Genomic DNA, 21,933 nt, shown 5'->3' with positions numbered 1-21,933 from the left:
AATGGTTTTTATTTTTTCAGCACCTGTCACATTCTATTGTGTTCACATTATACAGTGTGTTTTCTAGTGGGTGATACTGATGAGGAATGACTCGGCATAGGCAGTGTGTGTTTGTGTGTAAACCTTTAAGAGAAAACCTGGCTGAACTCAGTGTCTGTCCTCTTTGCATTAACTGGATGAGATCCAGCGAGATTCAAACTATTTCAGTTCAACAGCAAGCAGCAGAGGTCACAGCAATGATGCATCGTCCTCATCAGATTCACTGATCTGTGACCGTCGCTGCTTAAACAAAGGAGTCAGCAGGGCAGCTTTCCTGTAATAATGCAAATCATTTGTGAACATGAATGTTTGAAAGGGGAAATCTATTGCAATAGAGGGCACTTCAATATCAATATTTCACTTCAATCTAATGAGACTATTTTATATTATTTTATGTATTTTGTAAGCTCTGACTCAAGATCAAGAAAAGAGAAAGGGTTCTATACATTTCCAATTTCTTAATAATGTGATAAAAAGAAGGATTGTCATTAAAATGCAGTGCCTAGGAAATTTAATAAAAGCAGATTTTCATAAAGTTGTGATTTTATACCATTTTTCATAAACTCAAAAGTTTCTGTGAAAATGGTCTGTTTAAAAAAAAAAAAACATCATTACATCATCTAGTACAATTCGACAACCTAATAGGGACAGTTCACCGCAAAATTAAAATGCTGTAATCATTTACTGACCCGCATGTCGTTCTAAAACTGTATGACTTTCATTCTTATGTGGAACACAACAGAAAATATTTTACAGAACTGTTTGTCCACATAGGCTAATGAAAGTCAAAGGGTTCCAAATGATGTTTTGACATCCCTGAGTTTCAAAATATCTTATTTTATGTTCCACAGAAGAAAATCATACAGGATTGAAAAGACATAAAGAGTCATCTGCTCTGGTATGCTTGATACAATACCAAAAGAGAATACAATTTCTATAGAAAAGAAAAGCTGAAAATGGAGGGGAAAACTGTGATAAGTACAGGAATTTTTATAATGACAAACAGGCCAAAAACATTATGTTTTTTTTACATGTAAAATGAAGCAAAGAAAATCCAGAAATGATTTTCTATTTTGCCAGCCAGTTGAATAAAAGATGCTAAAGAAAGATTGCAATGGATACAAGCAATTTAGCAACAGAAAAGCCTGTGGAATTAGACAACTGAAAATGTCTGTAGCATATTTAATTTTCTTTTCATTTTACGTAGGTAAATTAAACATGTAATTAGATAGCCTAATGTGTGAGATAAAGTAATTGTCAGAAAAAATACTTTCTTCAACTAAAATAGAAGATAATTTCACTCTGTATTTCAATGTATAATGTTCTATTATCAACACAATGGATAATGATCAACACGCACACAGCGGCAGCCTTCAATCAAAAGTGAATTAAAGAACATTTCTAAACTGCACTTTATATCAAAACAGTTGACCCACAAACTGGAGAGACACAAAACATATGTACATATACATATGTACATATGTATATGACATAACATATGTAGTGCTTTTAAATTTGGAAGGGTCCTGTTGTCTTTTTCTCCTAATGGTAGGTAAACAGTTACCCTGGATGTACCAGATACTTCAACATATAGGGCCCTATCTTGCACTCGGCGCAAATGACTTAGTACACTGACGCATGTATCATTCCTATTTTGCACCCGCGCAAAGCGGACTTTTCCCTCCACAGACACACGTCGGTTAACTAAGAAATACACTTGCGCTCCCCGGGGCGGTTCAGCGCAAAGAGGAGGCGTGTTCCGGCGCAAACTTTCCCTCATGCTATTTTGCTGTTCTATAAGACAATTGCGCCACTGACCAGAAAAAACCTAGTCTAAAGTCAGTGGCGCGTTGCACGTTGTTCATAATGCTATTTTAAGCGCGCATGCTTGGCCATAATCAATGTAGCGTGTGCACAACGCGCATACACTTTGATTCTCTCATCTAAGCAGCAGTTTTCATTTTTGCAAATCATACATTATTACGATAGATAGATAGATAGATAGATAGATAGATAGATAGATAGATAGATAGATAGATAGATAGATAGATAGATAGATAGATAGATAGATAGATAGACAATTTATTATAAAAGCATACATGTAGCTTACACATTTACCCAAATTATCATACGCCTGTTTAACAGAAGTTAATTTGGGTGGGTTTCTCCATCCCCAATGTCACTTCTCTGTGTTTTACGGCCCTGACGAGAACGTTGCTCTCCTCGGCTGCGAACCGCTCCTGGCGCAAGCCTGGCAAATCCGCCGTTATAATAGGAATCCGCTTTAGAACAAGCGCGCCTGCTCTTAAAGGGAATGTGAGATGACGCTCTGATTGGTTTATTTCACGTTACGCCCAAACCACACCTATGAATAATGAAGCTACTTCAGACCACCCCTTTTAGATTTGCGCCAGGCACAAGAGGCATTTATCCCGCCGGGAAAATAGCAACAGCACCGGGATCCGCCCACAAAGTTACTTGCGCTTTGCGCTTTGACACTTGCGTTTCAGATCGTTAAAATAGGACCCATAGACTCATTTAGCAAACACCTTGTTCTGAGAAAAGAGCAAACGCTGGCCTTCAGCTTATTCTGTTGCTTATTCTTATTCTATTCTGTTATACTGAGCTGAGCTTGGAAATTTACTGATACTACTTGCATGAAAATGCAGAGTGCATAATGTCACAATTGAGCGTGTACGTGCATATGGTGTGCGTTCCTCACTGCTCAGCTCTGACAGCGCAAATAACTAGCTACACATTTTACATTTTTGATGAGACCCACTCAACACAATTTGACAGAACTGCTTGAGTAAACTAAACAGATGAATGTTAGCATAAGTTTTTTACAGTGTTGGGCAAGCTACTTAGAAAATGTAGTGAGCTAAGCTAGCAGTTACTCTACATTAAATGTAGCTTCACTACACTGAAGCTACCACCCTGGGAAATGTAGCAAGCTAAGCTACAGCGATATGGCAAAAGTAGTTTACTACATGTAAGCTATTTTTTTTTTTACATTTTATAAAATGTTTTATTTTTTATACTTCATTCCAAGTCAATATGTGATCTCAGTGATCAATAAAACTGTCAATCAAATATAGACAGGCAGAATTTGTCAGTTCAATTGTTTATTCAACAACTGTTCCAAACCAATTTGGCACAAAAAAAACAAACAAAAAAAACATAACATAACATAAAACCATATAACTATATAAAACTATAACAAAACCAGGTTTCAAGAGCGGGTGCATCTTTTTCCATTAAGTACATTTCTCACGTGTCAGCCCAAGGATTGATATTGGTACGTGATGTCACACCATACGGAGCAGAAGGTGGTGGTAATGCACCAAAAAGCTGGTTTGTAGAGCCCTATGAAATTTTCATTTTTTTTAAAAAATGTTTTTAAAAATAGAATAAATTTTTTTCCCCCACATTCCAAATTCAGTTTTATTTCGTTTTCATTTTTCTGGACTCCCATTTTAATGGTTAAATAAAATTTTAGTAATCAAAAACGTGTAATTAATTGAAATCATGAAACGTATACAATTTAATACTAATGTATTAAAATTTTAAAATAAATTACATTTTAAGAGAGCTATGAAATGTTTTTTTTTTAATGGTTTAAATTGTAATGACCAATTTGTTTAAAATGTAGGCCTAATGATTTAAGCAAAACTTTCTTCAAAGGTTAAACCAACCTTTTATTTTGACAGGTTGCCATGTAGACCTTTGAGTCTCTCTGTGTTTTTTTTGATATGACGATAGTTTTTCTCAAATCAAGCTAAAATGCTTCTAAAGTGACTCTCAGAGCGGCTGTGTAGATGAAGTGCACGTATGAATGTCCTCATATAGGCTGAAAACATCGCGAGCGTGCTTCAGTGTGTGTGTGTGTGTGTGTGTGTGGTAAATGAATCCGCGCTTCTGAGCCATTCATTCACAGAGACACGCAGAACATGCATGATTCCTTTTTAAATCGTCTTTATGCATCAGTGATACTTAGTAGTTGTATTTCCGATTTGAGCTTAAGCTTTAGAAATGCTTGGGGAAATGTAGCTTGTGTGGACGCTACCGCACTACTTAATCAAAAAAAGAGCTTCGCTACTGGAAAGCTATTTGATTCAGAAAACAGCGACGCTACCACCACGCTACTGAGAAATGTAGTTAAACTAGTAGCGTCACTACTTGTAGCGACGCTACTGCCCAACACTGGTTTTTTACTAAGTGTTGAGTCAGAAGAGGAGATTTGTGTGATATGAGATGGACTACAATGAGTTCAAATATAACAGAAAACATCAAAAGTGTGGATAAGTAAATTCATTAATAAGCTACCATCAAAGAAATTGAATTACAACATTTATGTTTTTGCGAACCTGCAGTCACCCCCACAGGCAACGTGTCTCGTCAAACCTCACCAGAACGAGCAAGATGTTCGCACATGACGCGTTCTTAATTTAAAAATAGTCGGATGGAGCACAACGGAATGGAACAAAACATTTTCAAAGTGCCTTTTAAAATGTTGAAACTGTTTTTAACTTAACATAGCTCTCATGTCAGGAGATGCTGAACAAGATATACAGTGAAATGGCTAAAGAGAATTAAGGTTTCTTTTTTTGTATTCAGCAAAGATGTATTAACTGACTTAAAGTGACAAAGACATTTATAATGAAAATAATGGGGAAAAAAATCTCCTTTTGAATTCTCTATTCATTATTTCTAGCCAGAAATAATTACATTTTAAATTATTACAAAAGAAAACAGTTAGGTAAATGGATTACTGTGAAATGTAGGCCAATGATAAACTTACTGTAGGTCCAATTATACATTTTTTGACTAGTCTGCTATACTCATCATCATATACTTAATTTCACATTATCGTCCTCTGAGGTCTCTTCTCAGCAAATACTGATTAATGCTGTTAATCGTGATTCATTTAACTAACTAATCAGCATTTCCTGTAATTAATTTGATTAAAATTTGCAATCAATTGACAAGACTAGCTAAAACTATTCAGTCTGCAGTTATCTGTAATTGTAAGGCTGAGCCTGAGGAAGATCCAAAGTGCTTTGCATTTTAAAACAACTCCAACTGTCACACGGATACTAAAGACTGCACTAAAAAACGGACTAGTTTTATGTCCTTATGAAGCGGTTTTAAATCTAAGAGATAAAAAAAACAAATTATAATGTGACAATGAAAATCAACCTGTCACATATTTGACCTGCATTTAGTGAGGTGATAGCTCTAAGAAAGGTAACCTTAGCCCAGTGTTCAGTCGATGCTCCATCAATTACAGACTCTTTGCCCTTCTTTGTTGCTCCACAGCGCTCATTGCTCGACAGGTCACATCATTACTCTGAAAACTTTGAAGATGGATAGCTGCAAACTCATTAACCCAAACAACAGGCCTAGGCAGACAACAATGTGGCAAGCAGGCTAATGATTTCTCATGGCCATGAACATCTCTGCCGCCCCTCCAGGGTCACTACACACAAAGAACAACAGACTGATGAAAGAGGGGGAGGCGGAAGAGAAGCAATACTTCCAGCTGTTTTCACAAATGGTTCGATTGCTTGGTCCAAATCAGAGTTCAATCCTAACCAACTTCCCCGACCCCCACAGGTCTCTTATTCTGGTAGTATTTTTCCAGATGTTGGAGGAGATATCAACGGCCATGTCTACATCATTGGAAAAATAAGCAAATATATATAATATATAATCAAATATATGAGTTCCAAAAGAAAAAACAAAATGGACATCGGATAGCAAATCTGTTGAAGATTAACAAACAAGTCAATATGTTACTTAATTAGCTATTTCTGCACAAAAGCAGTTTATTTAGCATTCTAAAGGCCAAGATTCCCTGCACCGACCAACGGCAACAGACACTTTGTGGGGTTTTGTCAGATGATCAGAGTGTTACCCCTGTTGGCATCTGTTGGCATTAGTCGGCGCTTGTTTTCGGGTCGTGGGATGTCTGAGAAGTGGCGTACTGTAATCTGGTGTTTGTCAGCGTCTAACGGAGCAGTGTGAATTGGCCTTAAAGTATCTCCTCCATTGACTTCCATTCAATAAAACAGCCTCTTGGCTCCCTGTTACCCATTACAATTTTTAGCTAACCTTGACAGCATCCCCTAGAGGTTTAGAGGTTTTAATATTTGGCGTTCCATCAATGTGAGTAGCACAGTGAGTACTACTAATAGAAGCAGCTGTTTACCATTGAAGCTAGATGATACTCCAGAGAAGAAGGTGAACTTCATTCATTCTTTAAATGAAGAATAACTTTTTTATGTATGCGTTGAGGTTTGTTCACGTAAAAATAGCATTCACACCAACCAAATGAACTACATTCTCTGACATTCCTGCTGGAAAATCCAGATGGTTTCTGTTTTTTAACTGGTGGTCACTAGCTGGCCCAGGCTGTAAGTCTTATGGTGCGTTCACGTGCTATGGTAATTATGGTAAATACCAAAAGCCGACGTGGAAAATGCACATGAACACCCCCTCATGTGGTATTTTCCACTGGGCAACTCGTAGAATATTTTGATGCACGAGTTGCCAAGATGAGATAACCTTTGACCTTTTCAAAATGGCGGAGAGCAACGCGAGAGTCATGAATGGTAAAAATATGTACTATTCATGATCTAGAAAATATACAGCATATTATTTACCGTTTGAGTTTTGATAAATCCTTTTCTTGCTGTAGCAGATGACTTAAGCAATCTAAAATAGTTTTAGCTAAATAACAGGTCTGGATCTCCATCTTTTTACCACATTACGACAACAAAAGCACTTGAACGCAACACACTGGTAAATACCAGTTCACAAGTGGAAAATATCATATTTTCCATAGCACGTGAACGCACCATTAGACCATTAACAAACTAGCTACATCAGCTTAAAAGCCATGATGTACTCATGGTTCTTTTTCATTCTTTGATTGGAGGTAAAAAAGAAGTTTGAAATACCAGAGCAGAGGTAACTGTAAACTCTTTCCTCTCAATAACAAAATAAACTCACAACAAAAATGACAGCGGTGAGAAAACAGCAGTTAAGAAAGCATCTGATGAAAGCGATGTGGATGTTTGCACCAGCTCTGCCATTCAGTACTCCAGTCAAGTCATGTCTTGTTTATTATATACCATACAATAGACAGCTTTAAAGCAATCAGCTTTACAGTATTAAACATGAAAACACTGTCAGTGTCACTTGAAATTAGAATTACAACTTCAATTTAAACTATAAAGCAGCTCTCCAGTGTGTTCATGTTTTTACTCACATCTGACCTGGGTGGACTGAACAGGAGAAATGAACCCGAGAAGCCTTCAACATCAAAGAAGGAGGAGGCCCAGAGAACAAAAACGTATGACGTAATCAAGTCAAGTAAATTTGATTTATATAGTGCTTTATACAATACAGACTGTTTCAAAGCATCTTTATAGTGATAAACAGGAAAATATTGATCAATGATGCAAATAGATTTAGGTTCTGCTCTGTCATTATTCAGCTGAAGTCCGTTCATTGTTGATTCAGTTTGCTTCAAGAACTGTGTAAAGTTAATCAATTATGGAAGATCAATGATATTGCTAAATATTATGTGTCCCCAACTAAGCAAGCCATCAGGTGACAGAAATGGAAAGCCAGAGAAACCAGGCTTAGTCAGGGGGCCAGTTCTCCTCTGGCCAAACCAAAGAATATGGTGTGATCGCTACAGACTAATGGTAGTTCTAAGGTGTTTACCAGCCAGAGCAAGTTTTTCTGGAAAATTCACTTTGGGAAGTGGTTTCAAACTCCCGAACCGAACATCAAGCAAACTTCATTTTGGCCTTATTTTGTTCGAAATCACACTTCGTTATTCAATTATGCTTGAAATAGATTGGTATATTGAAGTATATTGGTAAGTTGGTAAAGTTAGTTTTTCAACCTTGATGGTTGGTAAATCATTAAATTCCCAGCTTAGATGAACTAATACCTAGCTTAGAATTGTTAAAGGGATACTTCACCTCTGGGAAGATGAATGTGTATTTAATTTTGGTCATTTATTTAGTAGAAATGTGAAATTATTTTTTTTAATTTAAGCATTCTAGACTGAGAAAAGGCAGAAAATGTATTTTTTACTCATGTGGCTGAAAGACAACAACTCCCAGAATGCACTTGCTTTGCTGCCCTTACGAGGCCATTCCCAAACCACACCTACCGGTTACAGGCGGCAGTATCCGAAAAATGGATACAACTAGGCTTGCTTTGATACACCGTGAGTTATTTGATAAATTTCCATCGAAATGGTGCTAAATTGCGTTGTACCGGGATGTACTACCCTAATGTATATAACACAACTTACACTTTCACATTAAAAATATGATGCAAGGCAAGACCATGTCAACAGAGTAGCTAAGTAGATCTGCATATGAACTCCAATTGAAATCACTATTTCTCTAAGCTAATACATTATCTAGGCTAATCCATACTCTAGTAACACTAAAGGTTTATAAAAAGAACCACAACCAATGTGAGTTATAACTTTTAATTAAAAGCTCTGCGGATTCAGCGATCTCGTCCAGAAGAAAATGGCATCGCTGAGATTCGCGAGTCTGGCCGGGCTCAGGTCTCGCTCCGGCCGCCTCTTGTTCCTCCATCTCCCGCAACCGTTTATCGCTGTATTGCGGCTCGTGCAGGTAGCCGCGAGCATCAGATTCTCGCAACAGATCTTCGAAATCCCCTTCTGCCATTTCAACTTTAAAACTATCTTCCGCCATCGTGATTAGCCTACTATACAAACTTTCTACACAGACCAAGAGGCAAAAGCCTTTTAGCTTAGCTTCTACAGAAAGATGGCTGACACTATCTTTAAATTCTGTGAGTGAGATCCCGCCCCATATGGGCGTGGTGAAAACATGCGGAACACTGGCTGTAGTCTTTAGCCTCTGGCACAAAAATCCTCCGAACGAAAATGACGATTTTTGCGTCATCGGAGGATTTTTTCCAGACAAAAAAAATATTTTTCTCTCATATCAGGGGGATATGAATTAGGGCTGTCGCGGTGAAGGAATTTCCCTTGCGGTAATTTTGAGTGGCTCAATAGCGCGATATGCGGTATTACCGGCATTTATTTATTTATATTTATTTGTTCCTATAAATACGTGTTATGATGTGGTCAGCATACACAAAAACAATGTAACCAATGTAACCGAAACTAAACAGCGTCTCTGCGCATTGAAAGACTGTCACTCAGCGCGCAGTTACATTGTTATGCCAACGGACTGTCTTTGAGTCATAGACTGAGTGAGTCATTAAACCGTTCATTCAACGAAAACGTTCAAAAAAGCTGATTCCTTAAATGATAGATGTAATGAAACGAGGCGTTAATTATTTTTTTTAACTTTGAGCTCCACTTTTCAAGGCTCAGCTGGCCAGCAATGCTTCACTTTTTGGGCAAAGCTGAAGCAATGCTTCACTTAATAGAGACCAATGCGTGACTCGCTGCTTTCCCCCCCATGGCTTCCTCGCACTGTGTAATGCTGACCAGCGCTGACGCCATTCACGGTAAATAGCCTACCCTTACACGTTAAAAGGATGATACGACAAACATTTCGCTTTCCTTGGAAACGGCAACCTTTTCACGAATATACATGATTTGACTTCAAAGACAGACGCAGGTAATCGCATGCGCTCAGTCGATCTCATTCACTGTCTGTTTAGGCTTAAGTCCAAATCCACGAAGCCTCTGTACAAATCACCATGATAAACAGTCTTGTTATCATTATTAACTTATTTAACATTCAATACATGGTACGAACTACGATGGGTGGCCTTATGAAAAAAGAAAACGCGGTTTGGCAGTTGCTGTGGTTACTTGCATTCCTCTGCGGTTGGCCTGTCAGTAGCGCGGTACCGCAATATTGCGGTTATCGCGACAGCCCTAATATGAATGGTAAATGGTCAAATTTAAAAATGGTAAAAGCACGTTAATTCGAAAATACTACTGGTTTTCTACTGATACAAAGCTTAATGCTAAATCCTGAAGTATCCCTTTAATAACCATCTTAGACCAGCTAGAAACCAAATATCATTTTCGAAAACACAGATTCTCCAACAGAGATTATATGGATTCAGGTAAAAGCTCAAGTGTCCTACACAAACACACACACACACACACACTAACCTGGTTGATGATATAGATCCCATATTCAATCTTCTGTCTGCGCAGGACTGGGTGCAGGTAGTGAAGCCAGTATTTCAGGTGGTTGTCTCTGTGCCTGAATGGGATGATTATGGCCACCTTTTGCTTGGGCCGACAGTCCGGAGGAGTGTATTTCCCCCCTTCTGTCACATTAGGGTTCTCTCTCTGTACCCGCTCGAGGGTTATCTGGGAGCTGAATTCAATGAGGAGACGCCCCACTGCAGAACAGAGCAGAAAAGAGGGTCAGTGAGATCTTATGAGAGTTTCAACAGCATTACTTTACAGCAGAGTGAATCTGAGAATGATTAAAGTTAGATTATTACAATACAATCATCACTAGCTGTCTGTCCAGCAGAGGGAGCGCAAACGTTTCTTTGAGTCCCTCTTCCTTTTCATTGATCCACAGATCTTAAGTTGAGACAACCAATCAATAAAGCAGAGTAAGGCTTGATTACACGTTCATACAAAGACTTTGCACAAGTCTTAACACTAAAAGATTTTGCGACTACACCTAGCCACAATCTAATCCCTATTTGCTGGTGAATTGATGTAATTTTGGCCGCAGGGACTTCAACAACACTCATTAGAGAAGGAGTCTATGCTGCTACTGAATATGTATGGAGGGCCATTTTTAGGTAACAGCATGATGTTTTCTCATCTGATCATAAAGAATCATTCTGTCTAGAAAAATCTAATGCATTGCAAATCAGCTACGGTAACTGAATCAAATATGGTAATGAAGGAAAATATTAGATAAACATGTCTAGATCAGACAAGAGCATGCTACCTTTCAAGGGTGATTGAGTTTCTTTTATAAAGCAAGCCTTTTCATTATCTGTAAATCAGCTAAAGCAATGGTTCTTAAACTGTGGTCCGTGAAGGATTGCAAGTGGTCTGCGAGGTGATTGGCTAATAACTGGGGCAAAAAAAAAAAAAAGCTTAATTAACAAAATAATTAGACTTGGCAAGAAGCAATAAATTATTTTTAACACTGAACTGAATCATTAAATCAGCTAATAGCAATGAATTAACAAATTGTGTTAACAATAATTTGTTGTTTCACTTCAGTTGTACAAAACTTGTGAAATACAAGCGAAGATTGGTCGATTAGGCTAATTTAGGTGCATTATCTAAAAGTAGAAGTCTAATTTTAATGAAATAAGAAAGCAGCAGGAAAATTCCGGGAATGTTAGTTCACAGTGCATTAACTTATGTTAACAGATACTTAACTTAACTTTTGATTTTAAAAACATTAGTAAATGTTGATATTGACATTATCTAAGAATATTAAATGCTGTAGAAGCATTGTTCATTGATAGTTCATGTTAACTAATGAACACTTATTGTAAAGTGTTTATTTAGACATTTAGATTATCTTTGCAGTCATCTAATGTTCACTAAGGTCACTGAGCTCACAAGACTTATTTGTAAAAAATAATACATTTTATCACTGTTAAATGTAATCTTTGGTATATCTCAAAATGGATATCCATTTTTTTAAACTGAACATCATAATGATGTGTTGCTTCTCTTTTGAAAAAGCATTGGAAGACTTGTTTTTTTTAACAATTTATTTAAACAAAACATTACCATATATTGTTAATGAGCCATATCGTGACAACAATTTGTTGTTTTTTTAATAGAAATTAATACTTTTGCTCAGCAATGATGCATTTAATTGATCCAAAGTGACAGTAAACAGATTTATAAATTTCACAAAACATTTCAAAGATTTTAAATAATTCTGTTTTTTTTTTTACTTTCTATTCTACAATAAATTACATTTTAAAATACATTACAATACAAAACAGTTAATATAATTTATATTATATTTTTACTGTATTTTGATCAAATAATTGCAACCTGGGTGAGCACAAGAAAGGTAAAAAAACAAAAAAAAAATGTTACTGACCCCAAACTTTTAAACAGTACTGTATAACAACATGTTTTTTTATATACAGTGTAAATCTAAAGTAGACGTAGGTCACAGACAGTGATTATAAAAGATCAAACATCAAGCACCTCTGTGAAATCTGACCCATCGACACCTGGAAGCCTTATGGAGCTTACAGAAATTGAGCTGACCTTGGCAGCAGCAACATCACATCACTTTAGATGTGAAGAACAGCAGTTTTGTGTAAACATCTCACAGGCTGCTAATCTATTTTGGGAGGCATTGGACAGGTCCGGTTAAAAATACATTTAATGTTGATTGCATGCGAGGCCTATTGCTGCACCTGTGCTCGTTTCCCTATCAGCCACATCATTAAAATAAGCAGCAGCGGCAGGCCTGCAGGGTTGTGGATGTAATTGAGACTGGAGATAAGGGTACTTGTCCTTAAAAGACCTTCTGAATGCAAGATCAGTGTTTGTATCTTTAGCATCATTCAATCAGCTTCGTTGACCGTGACAATTTCATATTCAGATGTTTATAATGGCATTACCCATCAGTGTGTGTTGTATTATCCTCATCCTGTGCTCAGTCAGATTGTTTCCATAAATAAGCTATAATTGGCCGCTCCTCATGGACACAGAGAGATAGAATGTAAGAAAAAAGGGTTGTTGTGTCCACTTCTTTTGAAACACAGCATCCACCAACCTAATTACAAGCTCCTTCTTTCAATAAATCCAGTGCGTGCCGTCACCGTGTGCCGCATCTCTCCAAAGGTCCCTTTGAAGTGATCTCTACAAAGGCTCATTGGATCCAGCTACTTCTAATTAATGGCGTTATATGAGTCAGGCAAGCAGTCAAGTGTTAGCGTGGAAGGCAATGGAGAGAAAGTGGTCTAGAGAGATGAATACCTTGCAATCTGAACACCTGCAATAGTGGCTGGCTGCTCACGTACAGTGTTCCCTCCACTCTGATCGCAAATGACTGAGGCCATTGATAAGATTGGAGGAGGTAAACAATTGCCTCCGGACGGTTCTTCCGCCGCCTCGTCATAACATGTTTAGTGTGCAGCCTAATCTTAGCTACATCCAAAGATTGTCTGATGAATACTACAATGAAGAGAGCAGTAATTATACCACGCTACTATTTTATTTCCAGGAGGGTCAGGTGACTTACTGTGATTAGCACTATTGCTGAAATAATGTAAATATATTATGTATTATGTTATATTTAAATATATAACATATATAAATATATAATTAAATATATAATGAATATCTGATGAATACTACAATGAAGAGAGCAGTAATTACACCACGCTACTATGTTATTTCCAGGAGGGTCAGGTGACTTACTGTGATTAGCACTATTGCTGAAATAATGTAAATATATTATGTATTATGTTATATTTAAATATATAACATATATGAATATATAATTAAATATATAATATTAATATATTAATTATTAACACACACACACACATATATATATATACAGTATACATATAGTATGTATATATAAATATACATAAAATATATATTTTATATTTTATATATATATATATATATATATATATATATATATATATATATATATATATATATATATATATATATATATATATATATATATAAATGCTCAATACATACTGTATTAGGGGTGTAACGGTACGTTTTCATCCCGAACCGACATCGTATATGGACATCACGGTTCGGTACAAACAGCGATCCACACTCCAATCCAGAATGGGGCACGCACACGCTAATGCAACGCAGTTCGCTATCCGCCACAACAGGAAAATGAGCAGAAGAAGAAAGGATGATCTATGCACCAATACAAAACAAGAGCTGCGTCCCAATTCGGAGGCTGCACCCTTCAAAGGCTGCATTCGAAGGCCGATTGCGTCACTGCGGTGCGACGAAGGCTGTCCCGATTAAAAAGCGACTTCAAATGCGCCCTTCATTTCTCGGGCAATGAAGGATACAACTGCCCTGTCTAAATACCCACACTTGCGGTCTTTGCATTTGACCACTTGTCTACTTACGTACATGACGTATTTCCTCTATTTGGCCCAAGTGTTCAAGTAGGCGTGAAAACTGCAAGTTTGTATAGAACTTTTGATTACCCAATGGGACAAACTTATAGTCTTGCAAAAAAAAAAGGCAAGTGTTTGCAAAATGTCTGTTCAGTAGTTGCTACGTAACTAACAGAAGACACCATTTCAAAATTGTGGTGCTTCTTAATTAAGTGATAAAAAGCAGTTGCAGATGTTGTACAAAATACACATACCCTACTCATATTTGCACCAATAAAATTTGCAACACTTTATGTTTTACTACAAAATTATATGTAGTATCTAATTAATTTGACTTAGTGGAATGTTTTCCTCGACATCTTGCGATTTCGGGGCATGCGAGTTCACGGACATAATGCATGATGGGAGACGCTTAAGGTGGAACAAACTGTAAATTGCACTACTGTCTGTTCAAAATAAATGAAAATTGGGGATTTCTTGATTATTCTTGTTGTACCAAACTCGTATTGAACAGTGACCCTAAAATCAATATAATGTTCCGAACCGTTTACTGTAAATATATGAATACATTATATATATATATATATATATATATATTCATTCTAATAATTTATTGAAAACAAAAAATATTTTTTAAATATTTTTTTTACTGAGATTAGCACTATTGCTGATTTGTGTATTTATTTGTTTAGTTATTTATTATTATTTATGTTTGTTTTTTACTGTGATTTGTACAATATTTGCTGATTTTAAATATATTATTGAAATATAATGTTCACAAACAGGGCTTCAGTTTTTCCTAATTCCCAAACCTACAGAAAATAGCATTACCCTGTTGGGCATCAAAGACACGTATACTGGGCTGCCTTGAAGGGACTTTTACTAAGTGCATCCAACATGTCATTACATAACATCAGCCAGGCCACCATGGGGGATGAGCCCATGAAACTGTAATATACTTTACTGTAGGTGCCTCAAAGCACAAACGGTTTATTACCTGGCCACACACACTTGCTCATTGGCTTACTCGCTCTAATTCTCTCTCTATCCCCATCACACTTTCTTCTGACCCCTGCAGAGGTCTAGCATGGCTCTCAGGCCAACAGCCAACAAAGTTACGCAACATCACCACAAATAATAATGTAGGCAGCTGGAGCACAGGAGAAAGGGAGAGAGAGAGAAAAAAGAAAGGAGAAGAACATACTGTAGAGAGAAAGGGAGTATTAGAAACGAATCCTGTCAAATGCACAACCACTTCACCACCACACAAATGTCACCCACTGGGTCATTGTTGGGGGGAGGTCTCGCCTTTCCTGTTCAGATAGGACATTTGTAGTATCTGTAAAATCTAGTTAACTTAAACTGGGCTCAAGCTCAATCCAATTATTTCTCTTTACTTTGACACCTGCTGTAATGCTCAAATCCAAACAGTGAGAACATCCTCTACCCGGCTCTAAACTTTAACACAGGGCTCATTCTGAAACTGTATGACTTCCTTTCTTCTGCAGAACACAAAGGAAAATGCATTGTCCACACGATGATAGTTACTCCAGTTACACAGGATGAGAGTCCAGTGTTGTTTTGGAACCCACTGACTTTTGTTGTATGGACGAAAACAGTAAAAAAAAAAAAAAGATCTTTAAAAATATTTTCCTTTGTGTTTGGTAGAGGAAATACATGTATACAGAGAGGATGAAAAGTGTGTTTAGTCACAGCAAATGTTTTTTTAAGAGACCCTGGGTCATTCCCGTATTCTACAGCTATGTCTCCAGCTTTGGTGATGGAGCGTTGGCAGCCCTGTGAACTACACAGCAGAACCACGTGGCTGTAAGTGACCACTGAAGCAGAAGAGAGAGAGGAAGAGGAAGAGGAAAAGATGAACAGATGGAGGAGTCACTGAACATAACACTGCACGCTGAGAGCCATGAGAAGTAAAGCAGTAGAGGTAATGATGGTGGGGGGGGGGGGGGGGGGGAGACAGAGAGAGAGAGAGAGAGAGAGAGAGAGAGAGAGAGAGAGAGAGAGAGAGAGAGAGAGAGAGAGAGAGAGAGAGAGAGAGAGAGAGAGAGAGAGAGAGAGAGAGAGAGTGGGAGGACAGAACTGGAGGCGAACAATCGGAGAGCCAAAAAAGAGAGAATGACAGAGAAATGGGCTGAGGGAACATGACTAAGGGGGTGTGGGCAGGAGGAGAGTGCTGTAATGAATGTCTCTAAATTTTGAGATGGCACTAGGGCAGGGCTAGGAGACTTTGCAATATATTCACAATGAGGATTTTTTATTATAATTTGTCTCCTTTTTTGCAACTTGCAACATCCCAAACAGTGAGATTTTTAACTTTTATTCAGCAAGGATGCATTAAATTGATCAAAAGTGATAGTAGAGACATTTATTATAAACATAATCATTTAACAAAAACATAATAACAAAGGTTACTTGAGAACGGAAAATTCAGCTTTGCCACCCCAGGAATAAATAACATTTTAAAATATAGTAAAATAGAACCCAGTTATTTTAAATGGTAAAAATGTTTCACAATATTAGTTTTTCCTCTATATTAGAACACATAAATGGAGCCTTGTCAATCCTAATGAATTCATCATGAACATCTTCCTTGCGATCATTCAGTGAAAAAGAAATGGAAAACATGGCATGATTATTTTTAACTAGATGTTTCCTTTATTTTATATCTTGCAATAAACATTTAGGTAACAATGGCTGATTGAAAAATTAAAAATTAACAAGAGAGAGGCTGCGTCTGAAATCTTAAAAATGCTGCCTTCGGCAAGTCCCAATCCAATGTTAGCTTCACTTCCTGAGATAACTTCATCTGATTGATTTTGAATATCTTTTTGATATCCCACAATCATGAGCTTTCCATTCTGTGACAGTTGAGCTAAAAAGGAGGTTGGAGGTCAGTTTGTGTGTAAATGTAAGTTTATTTTGCCAATGTTTTCCACTTCTGACGTCATTTCTAGCGAAAAATAACTATTGTAGTAAAAATATTTTGCTTAGTTATCACCAAAGCTCGCTCTATTTTGCTGTAGATCATTAAACTGTTACGCTGTCTGAAATCAGTTTCGTGAGGTGCCTTTGTGCGCAAACGCTGTCTACAAAGGCATTGCCTGATAAGGCAGTGAGGCAACACATCAGCTTCCTAAGTTTTCGGACGCAGCCAGAAAGAAAGGACAGACAGACAAACAGACAGTCAGATCGATAGATAAATAGAGAGAAAGAGAGAGAGAAGTCTCAGAACAGACTCCTTTAGGCTGTAGAGATGAAACCCCAGACTACCTGTATCACACCAGCTGCTCCACACACCTCATCCATGCAGAAAACCAACTGCTACTGGGCAGAGCAGTGCTCAAAGCAACACAGCTCTGTATATATCAGATGTTTAATTAAACCTCAGCAGGTGGTAGTTCAAAGTCAAGGTGTGCAGAAACATACAAGCCAAACTGCCCTTCGCCATTTTTTATACAGAGTATACAAAGTCAAGCTCAAGGTTTCAATATGTGTTATAAACCATGGAGAACAATTAAATTTCACATATACATTTTTTAAATTATTATTTGTATAAATTTCCTAGAATTTTTATTATTTTTTACCAGAAAAGAGTGACAAAGACTGCACAAGTGGCAAATTTCTAGCAGTTTTCTGATATTCAGAGAAAAAAATTCTCTGGAGATCGAAATTTGAAGATCTAAACACCTGTTGCTCACAATTCTTTAAATTGGAGCCCTGCAACTCAACACTCAAAACAAGTCAAAAAGCCTGTTCACACCAAAGACGATACTTATAACAACTACTAGGCCTGGGAATCCTAGGCACCCCACGATCCGATCCGATTCTTTGATCATGAAAAAATGGTAGAAACCTCAGTTTGTTTTCATGCCAAGAGTTCAAAAGATAACATCCATTCAATTATTTTAGAAAAAAAGGTCTGAAAATGTTTTAAATATAAAGAAAAAAAATAATAAATTCACCATTTGTGATGTGGCAGCGAGCTATAACGCACATGCGTGTTCTTTGTATGTGTTTCTTAGAGGTTGAATTCATATAAAAATCTGCCAGACTTCCCATACTAGTTCTGAATAGAATGTCTACTTCATAAATTGTATGAAAATTGTGGAAATAATGGTTCAGATCACTCAAAACACATATGGAAATGGAGGCGCCCTTATATGGGCAGTAATGGAGTCTGGTTGTGACCAAGTGAAAAAGTGTGGTACTGCGCCCAAACAAAATATTACTGAAAGCTCATTTTTTGAGATATCAACCTAAAATTTTAAAACACAACTTGTTCAGATTTTTGGCTTTGATTTTTCTGCAGTTTTAGAGTAGCCCAGATTTTGAAAATATATATTTTATATAAAATATGAATAATATTTTTTTTTTACATTGCAGATTTCCATAAACTCAAACTTCTATAACTTTTTTTTCTGTTTCACTTTCTTAATTTATTTCACTTCTACAAAAATCTGCCATATGTCTTCTTTAAAACAACCAATCTTGCGTCTATATTCCAAAGCATTCTTGAATTACAACCATTTAAGTTCGAAATGTGCATTTTTATGTCTATTCAAAAAAGAGGGGTGACACTTAAAGGGTTAAGAGTATCTGAAAGGTTTCCATTCAAGAGCTGAGCAGTGAGTGATTTTTCTTTCTCAGAGAGAGATTTTTCTTTACTGTTGTTAGATTATTATGATGACATCATAGACAGCCAATGTTTTAATAAGCTGTAATCACACTAATGCACAGATCTCTTTTGAAATATAAGATGTTTTTGTCCTGTCTGTTTAATCCCTTAAGACATAATTGACTGTTTACATTAATTTCGCATCATAAAAGCATTTTGAGATGCAAGTAGATTTAACACATAGAGTCGCACATAAATCTTGCACAAAGTGCACGTGAGCATTTGAAATTGAAAGCAGCCTTCTGTCAGTGAGTTTCATAATGCCCACTCCCCACTGCATTCCAAAGAACATAAATTATGCCTTCGTAGAGTATTTGTAAGAAAAATACCAGCGGGCGAGACCACACACTGCAAGCATAACATCAAGCACAGCACCTATCCATTGCAAATAAAGCCTGCGAATGTCCTTGTAATTCATTTCAACCTTCCCAAACTTTATGTAAGATTATTTTATGAAAGGTTTGAGTGGTGTGTGTGAGGAATTAGAAGCAGGCAGAATACGGTTGTTTCTAAAGCACATACAGAGTGAGATTCGTTGGAGAGAGAACCGCGATGCATCGGTGCAGCAATTTTTTCTCCCACCCCTAACTACTACCATAAAAGTTTTAATAATCATTCTAATTCAGTCCTTACCACAACTATAACAACAATGACACAGAGGAACGATAACTTTGGAATCACAATTGACAGCCAATCAGAATCTACCTGACTTTAAAGAGCTTGAGCCTTTAGTGGCAGATGAAATAACTGCAACATATTATAACAGCTTATAACAACCAGAACATTACCAGAGGCTAATACAAATAAAAAAGTTATGATTATCTTTATAGTTATCGTTCTTGGTGTGAACGGGCCTTTCAAGTTTCAAGTCACATTTTTGCACTCAGATCCGAGTTAAATCATATCATTGAATTTAGATGACCCTCAATGCAGTGGGAAATAAAAGCCAGTGTTGTCCTTTACAGATCACTGGAGAATATCAGCGCAAGCACCCTTTTGTAATGTTACTCATTTGATTCAATCACCACGTATTTGAACTCTGCTTCCCTCTCTCTGACCATCACAATTTAAAATTTCACACAGACCAGGACAATATGGCCTCCAAATGCCTCTATCGCCCCGGGACTCAATAATTCATCATCTCTGCTGTTCTCAGCGGCAGATCAACAGAGTCCGTGGAACTCTAGAGTTACATCCTGCTCAATAACACATTGTTTAGCGCAGCACAACTTCAAAGGTGAAGACCGGGGTGAGGAGATAACCTTTCACAGAGGGTATGGTTTCACCCTCTGCTCATCCATTCGGCATGTGCCAACTTAAATGAACTGATCCTCGAATGTGCCGTGCACTCTATTGACATTTCACAGAGCGACTTGGTGACTCACTGACAGATACTAGAGCCCTTTGATGGAGCAGCCCCATCAGTGCTGGTGTCAGCCAGCCGTAAGTAAGGAAGACACTGGAGAACGTGATGAATGCTAGCATGCTACACTGCAACCGGCACACAGCGTCAAGTCAAAGCAGGTGCTTATAAATGATAGCATTCAAATATTGCTGTGCTGCTAATAGGCATGCTAAATAACTGCTTAGAGGCAAAGAGGTTCACTGACAACAGAGAGATTACCCATGAAGCAGATGAAAGGTGATTTTGATAAGATCTCTCTTATCAAAACAAACAACATACTAGAACATCTGACATTTTGGAATCGCATACAGTTCATGTTGGACACTATGATAACGTCTGAAAAATGGGGGCATGTTTACCTGCTTGTGTGTAACCCTTATTCCTGATCACTGTTTTGATGCTGTTTAACATTAACACGACTTTTAAAACAGTCTTTGTTTAGGAGTTATAAGCCATGCCCCAAACAGACCAACTACGACATTAATCTAAAAATAAAACTTTGATTTGAACCAAAAAGCTATTTAAAAATATGACAAAAAGACAAAAGTACTTACCAGCTTTAATCAGGGAATGCTGTTGATTATATATAGAAACAATATATTCAGGTGTGCACATACCTTTTTTGTTCTGGTTCTCAAGGGAGCACCTGGAGATGCTGCTTGGTACTCACACTTTATACGTGGCACACTTATCCTACAAGCTTTCGCCATCACTTTTCTCCTGACTGCTCTACTCACTATCTTCTTTTCTCTCAAACATGGTAGATGATGATGTTTTTTTTTCCTTCATTTTATTAACATTAATGACACAGTCAACAGCAGGAATATTAGGCTGCTGTCCCTTTAAGACCGAATGCTCGGACAGAATATACTACTGACACACATCCGGTTTCTTTCTCAACTGTTCACTTATGACATAACCGAGAGAATACTTGCAAAGATGTGTATTTTGTCAATTTTGTGTGTATGTGTCCACTCAAGCGCAAGTAAACGCGAAAGAGGAATCAATTTGGTGTTTGAGTGCTGTCTGAAACATGCCTCTCTCTCTCTCTCTCTCTCTCTCTCTCTCTCTCTCTCTCTCTCTCTCTCTGCGTGCGCGCTCTTCAGGTGTGTGAGGCTGTGCACACAGATAACAGCATGCGAGTCTCGATTTTCGCCTTTTCTTCCGAGTTTAAAATCGTTTGAATGTGTAAATTGCCAAAACAAAACACGTCCAAATTATAAACTTTCACTCTATGATGGTTAAACTTAGCAGTTAATCTGCAAATACGTGCCGGTGCCGAACCATGGGGCCTGGTCTGTACGGATCACGCGATTCATTGCACCCCTAAAAATTAATCAACACACTCATCATCATGATTGCTATCTTACCAGAGATGAAGAAAAATCCTACTTAAGTAAACGTGTCCATGTCCCCAAAAATGTTGGTACTCAAACAACTTCCCTCCACGTTTTCTGCTGCGCATCATTTCTTTTTAACATGCATGTGCACCTCTGAATATAATCATATCTGCAAACTCATTTTACTTGTTAATTTTTTTTTTTTACAAAAACAAAAAGTTTTATAAAATGATAAACTTTAGATTTCAGCCTTAATATATATATACACTCACCTAAAGGATTATTAGGAACACCTGTTCAATTTCTCATTAATGCAATTATCTAATCAACCAATCACATGGCAGTTGCTT

At 37.3% G+C, this 21,933-nt stretch overlaps 1 protein-coding gene across 1 annotated transcript in view; it reads right to left on the bottom strand.

Moving 5' to 3' along the window:
- The window catches only part of b4galt2 (UDP-Gal:betaGlcNAc beta 1,4- galactosyltransferase, polypeptide 2), a 120,279-nt gene that overhangs the window by 56,153 nt on the left and 42,193 nt on the right, over positions 1 to 21,933 (bottom strand). The window contains exon 3 of the mRNA XM_056239529.1: positions 10,196 to 10,431. Coding sequence (XP_056095504.1) covers positions 10,196 to 10,431 — 236 coding nt within the window. The remainder of the gene's footprint in view (positions 1 to 10,195; positions 10,432 to 21,933) is intronic.

This window comes from Rhinichthys klamathensis, unplaced genomic scaffold (assembly GCF_029890125.1).
Source record: "Rhinichthys klamathensis goyatoka isolate OS25496 unplaced genomic scaffold, OSU_Roscu_1.1 h1tg000566l_1, whole genome shotgun sequence".
Classification (NCBI taxonomy): domain Eukaryota; kingdom Metazoa; phylum Chordata; class Actinopteri; order Cypriniformes; family Leuciscidae; genus Rhinichthys; species Rhinichthys klamathensis.
This window is presented reverse-complemented; position numbering and strand designations above follow the sequence as displayed.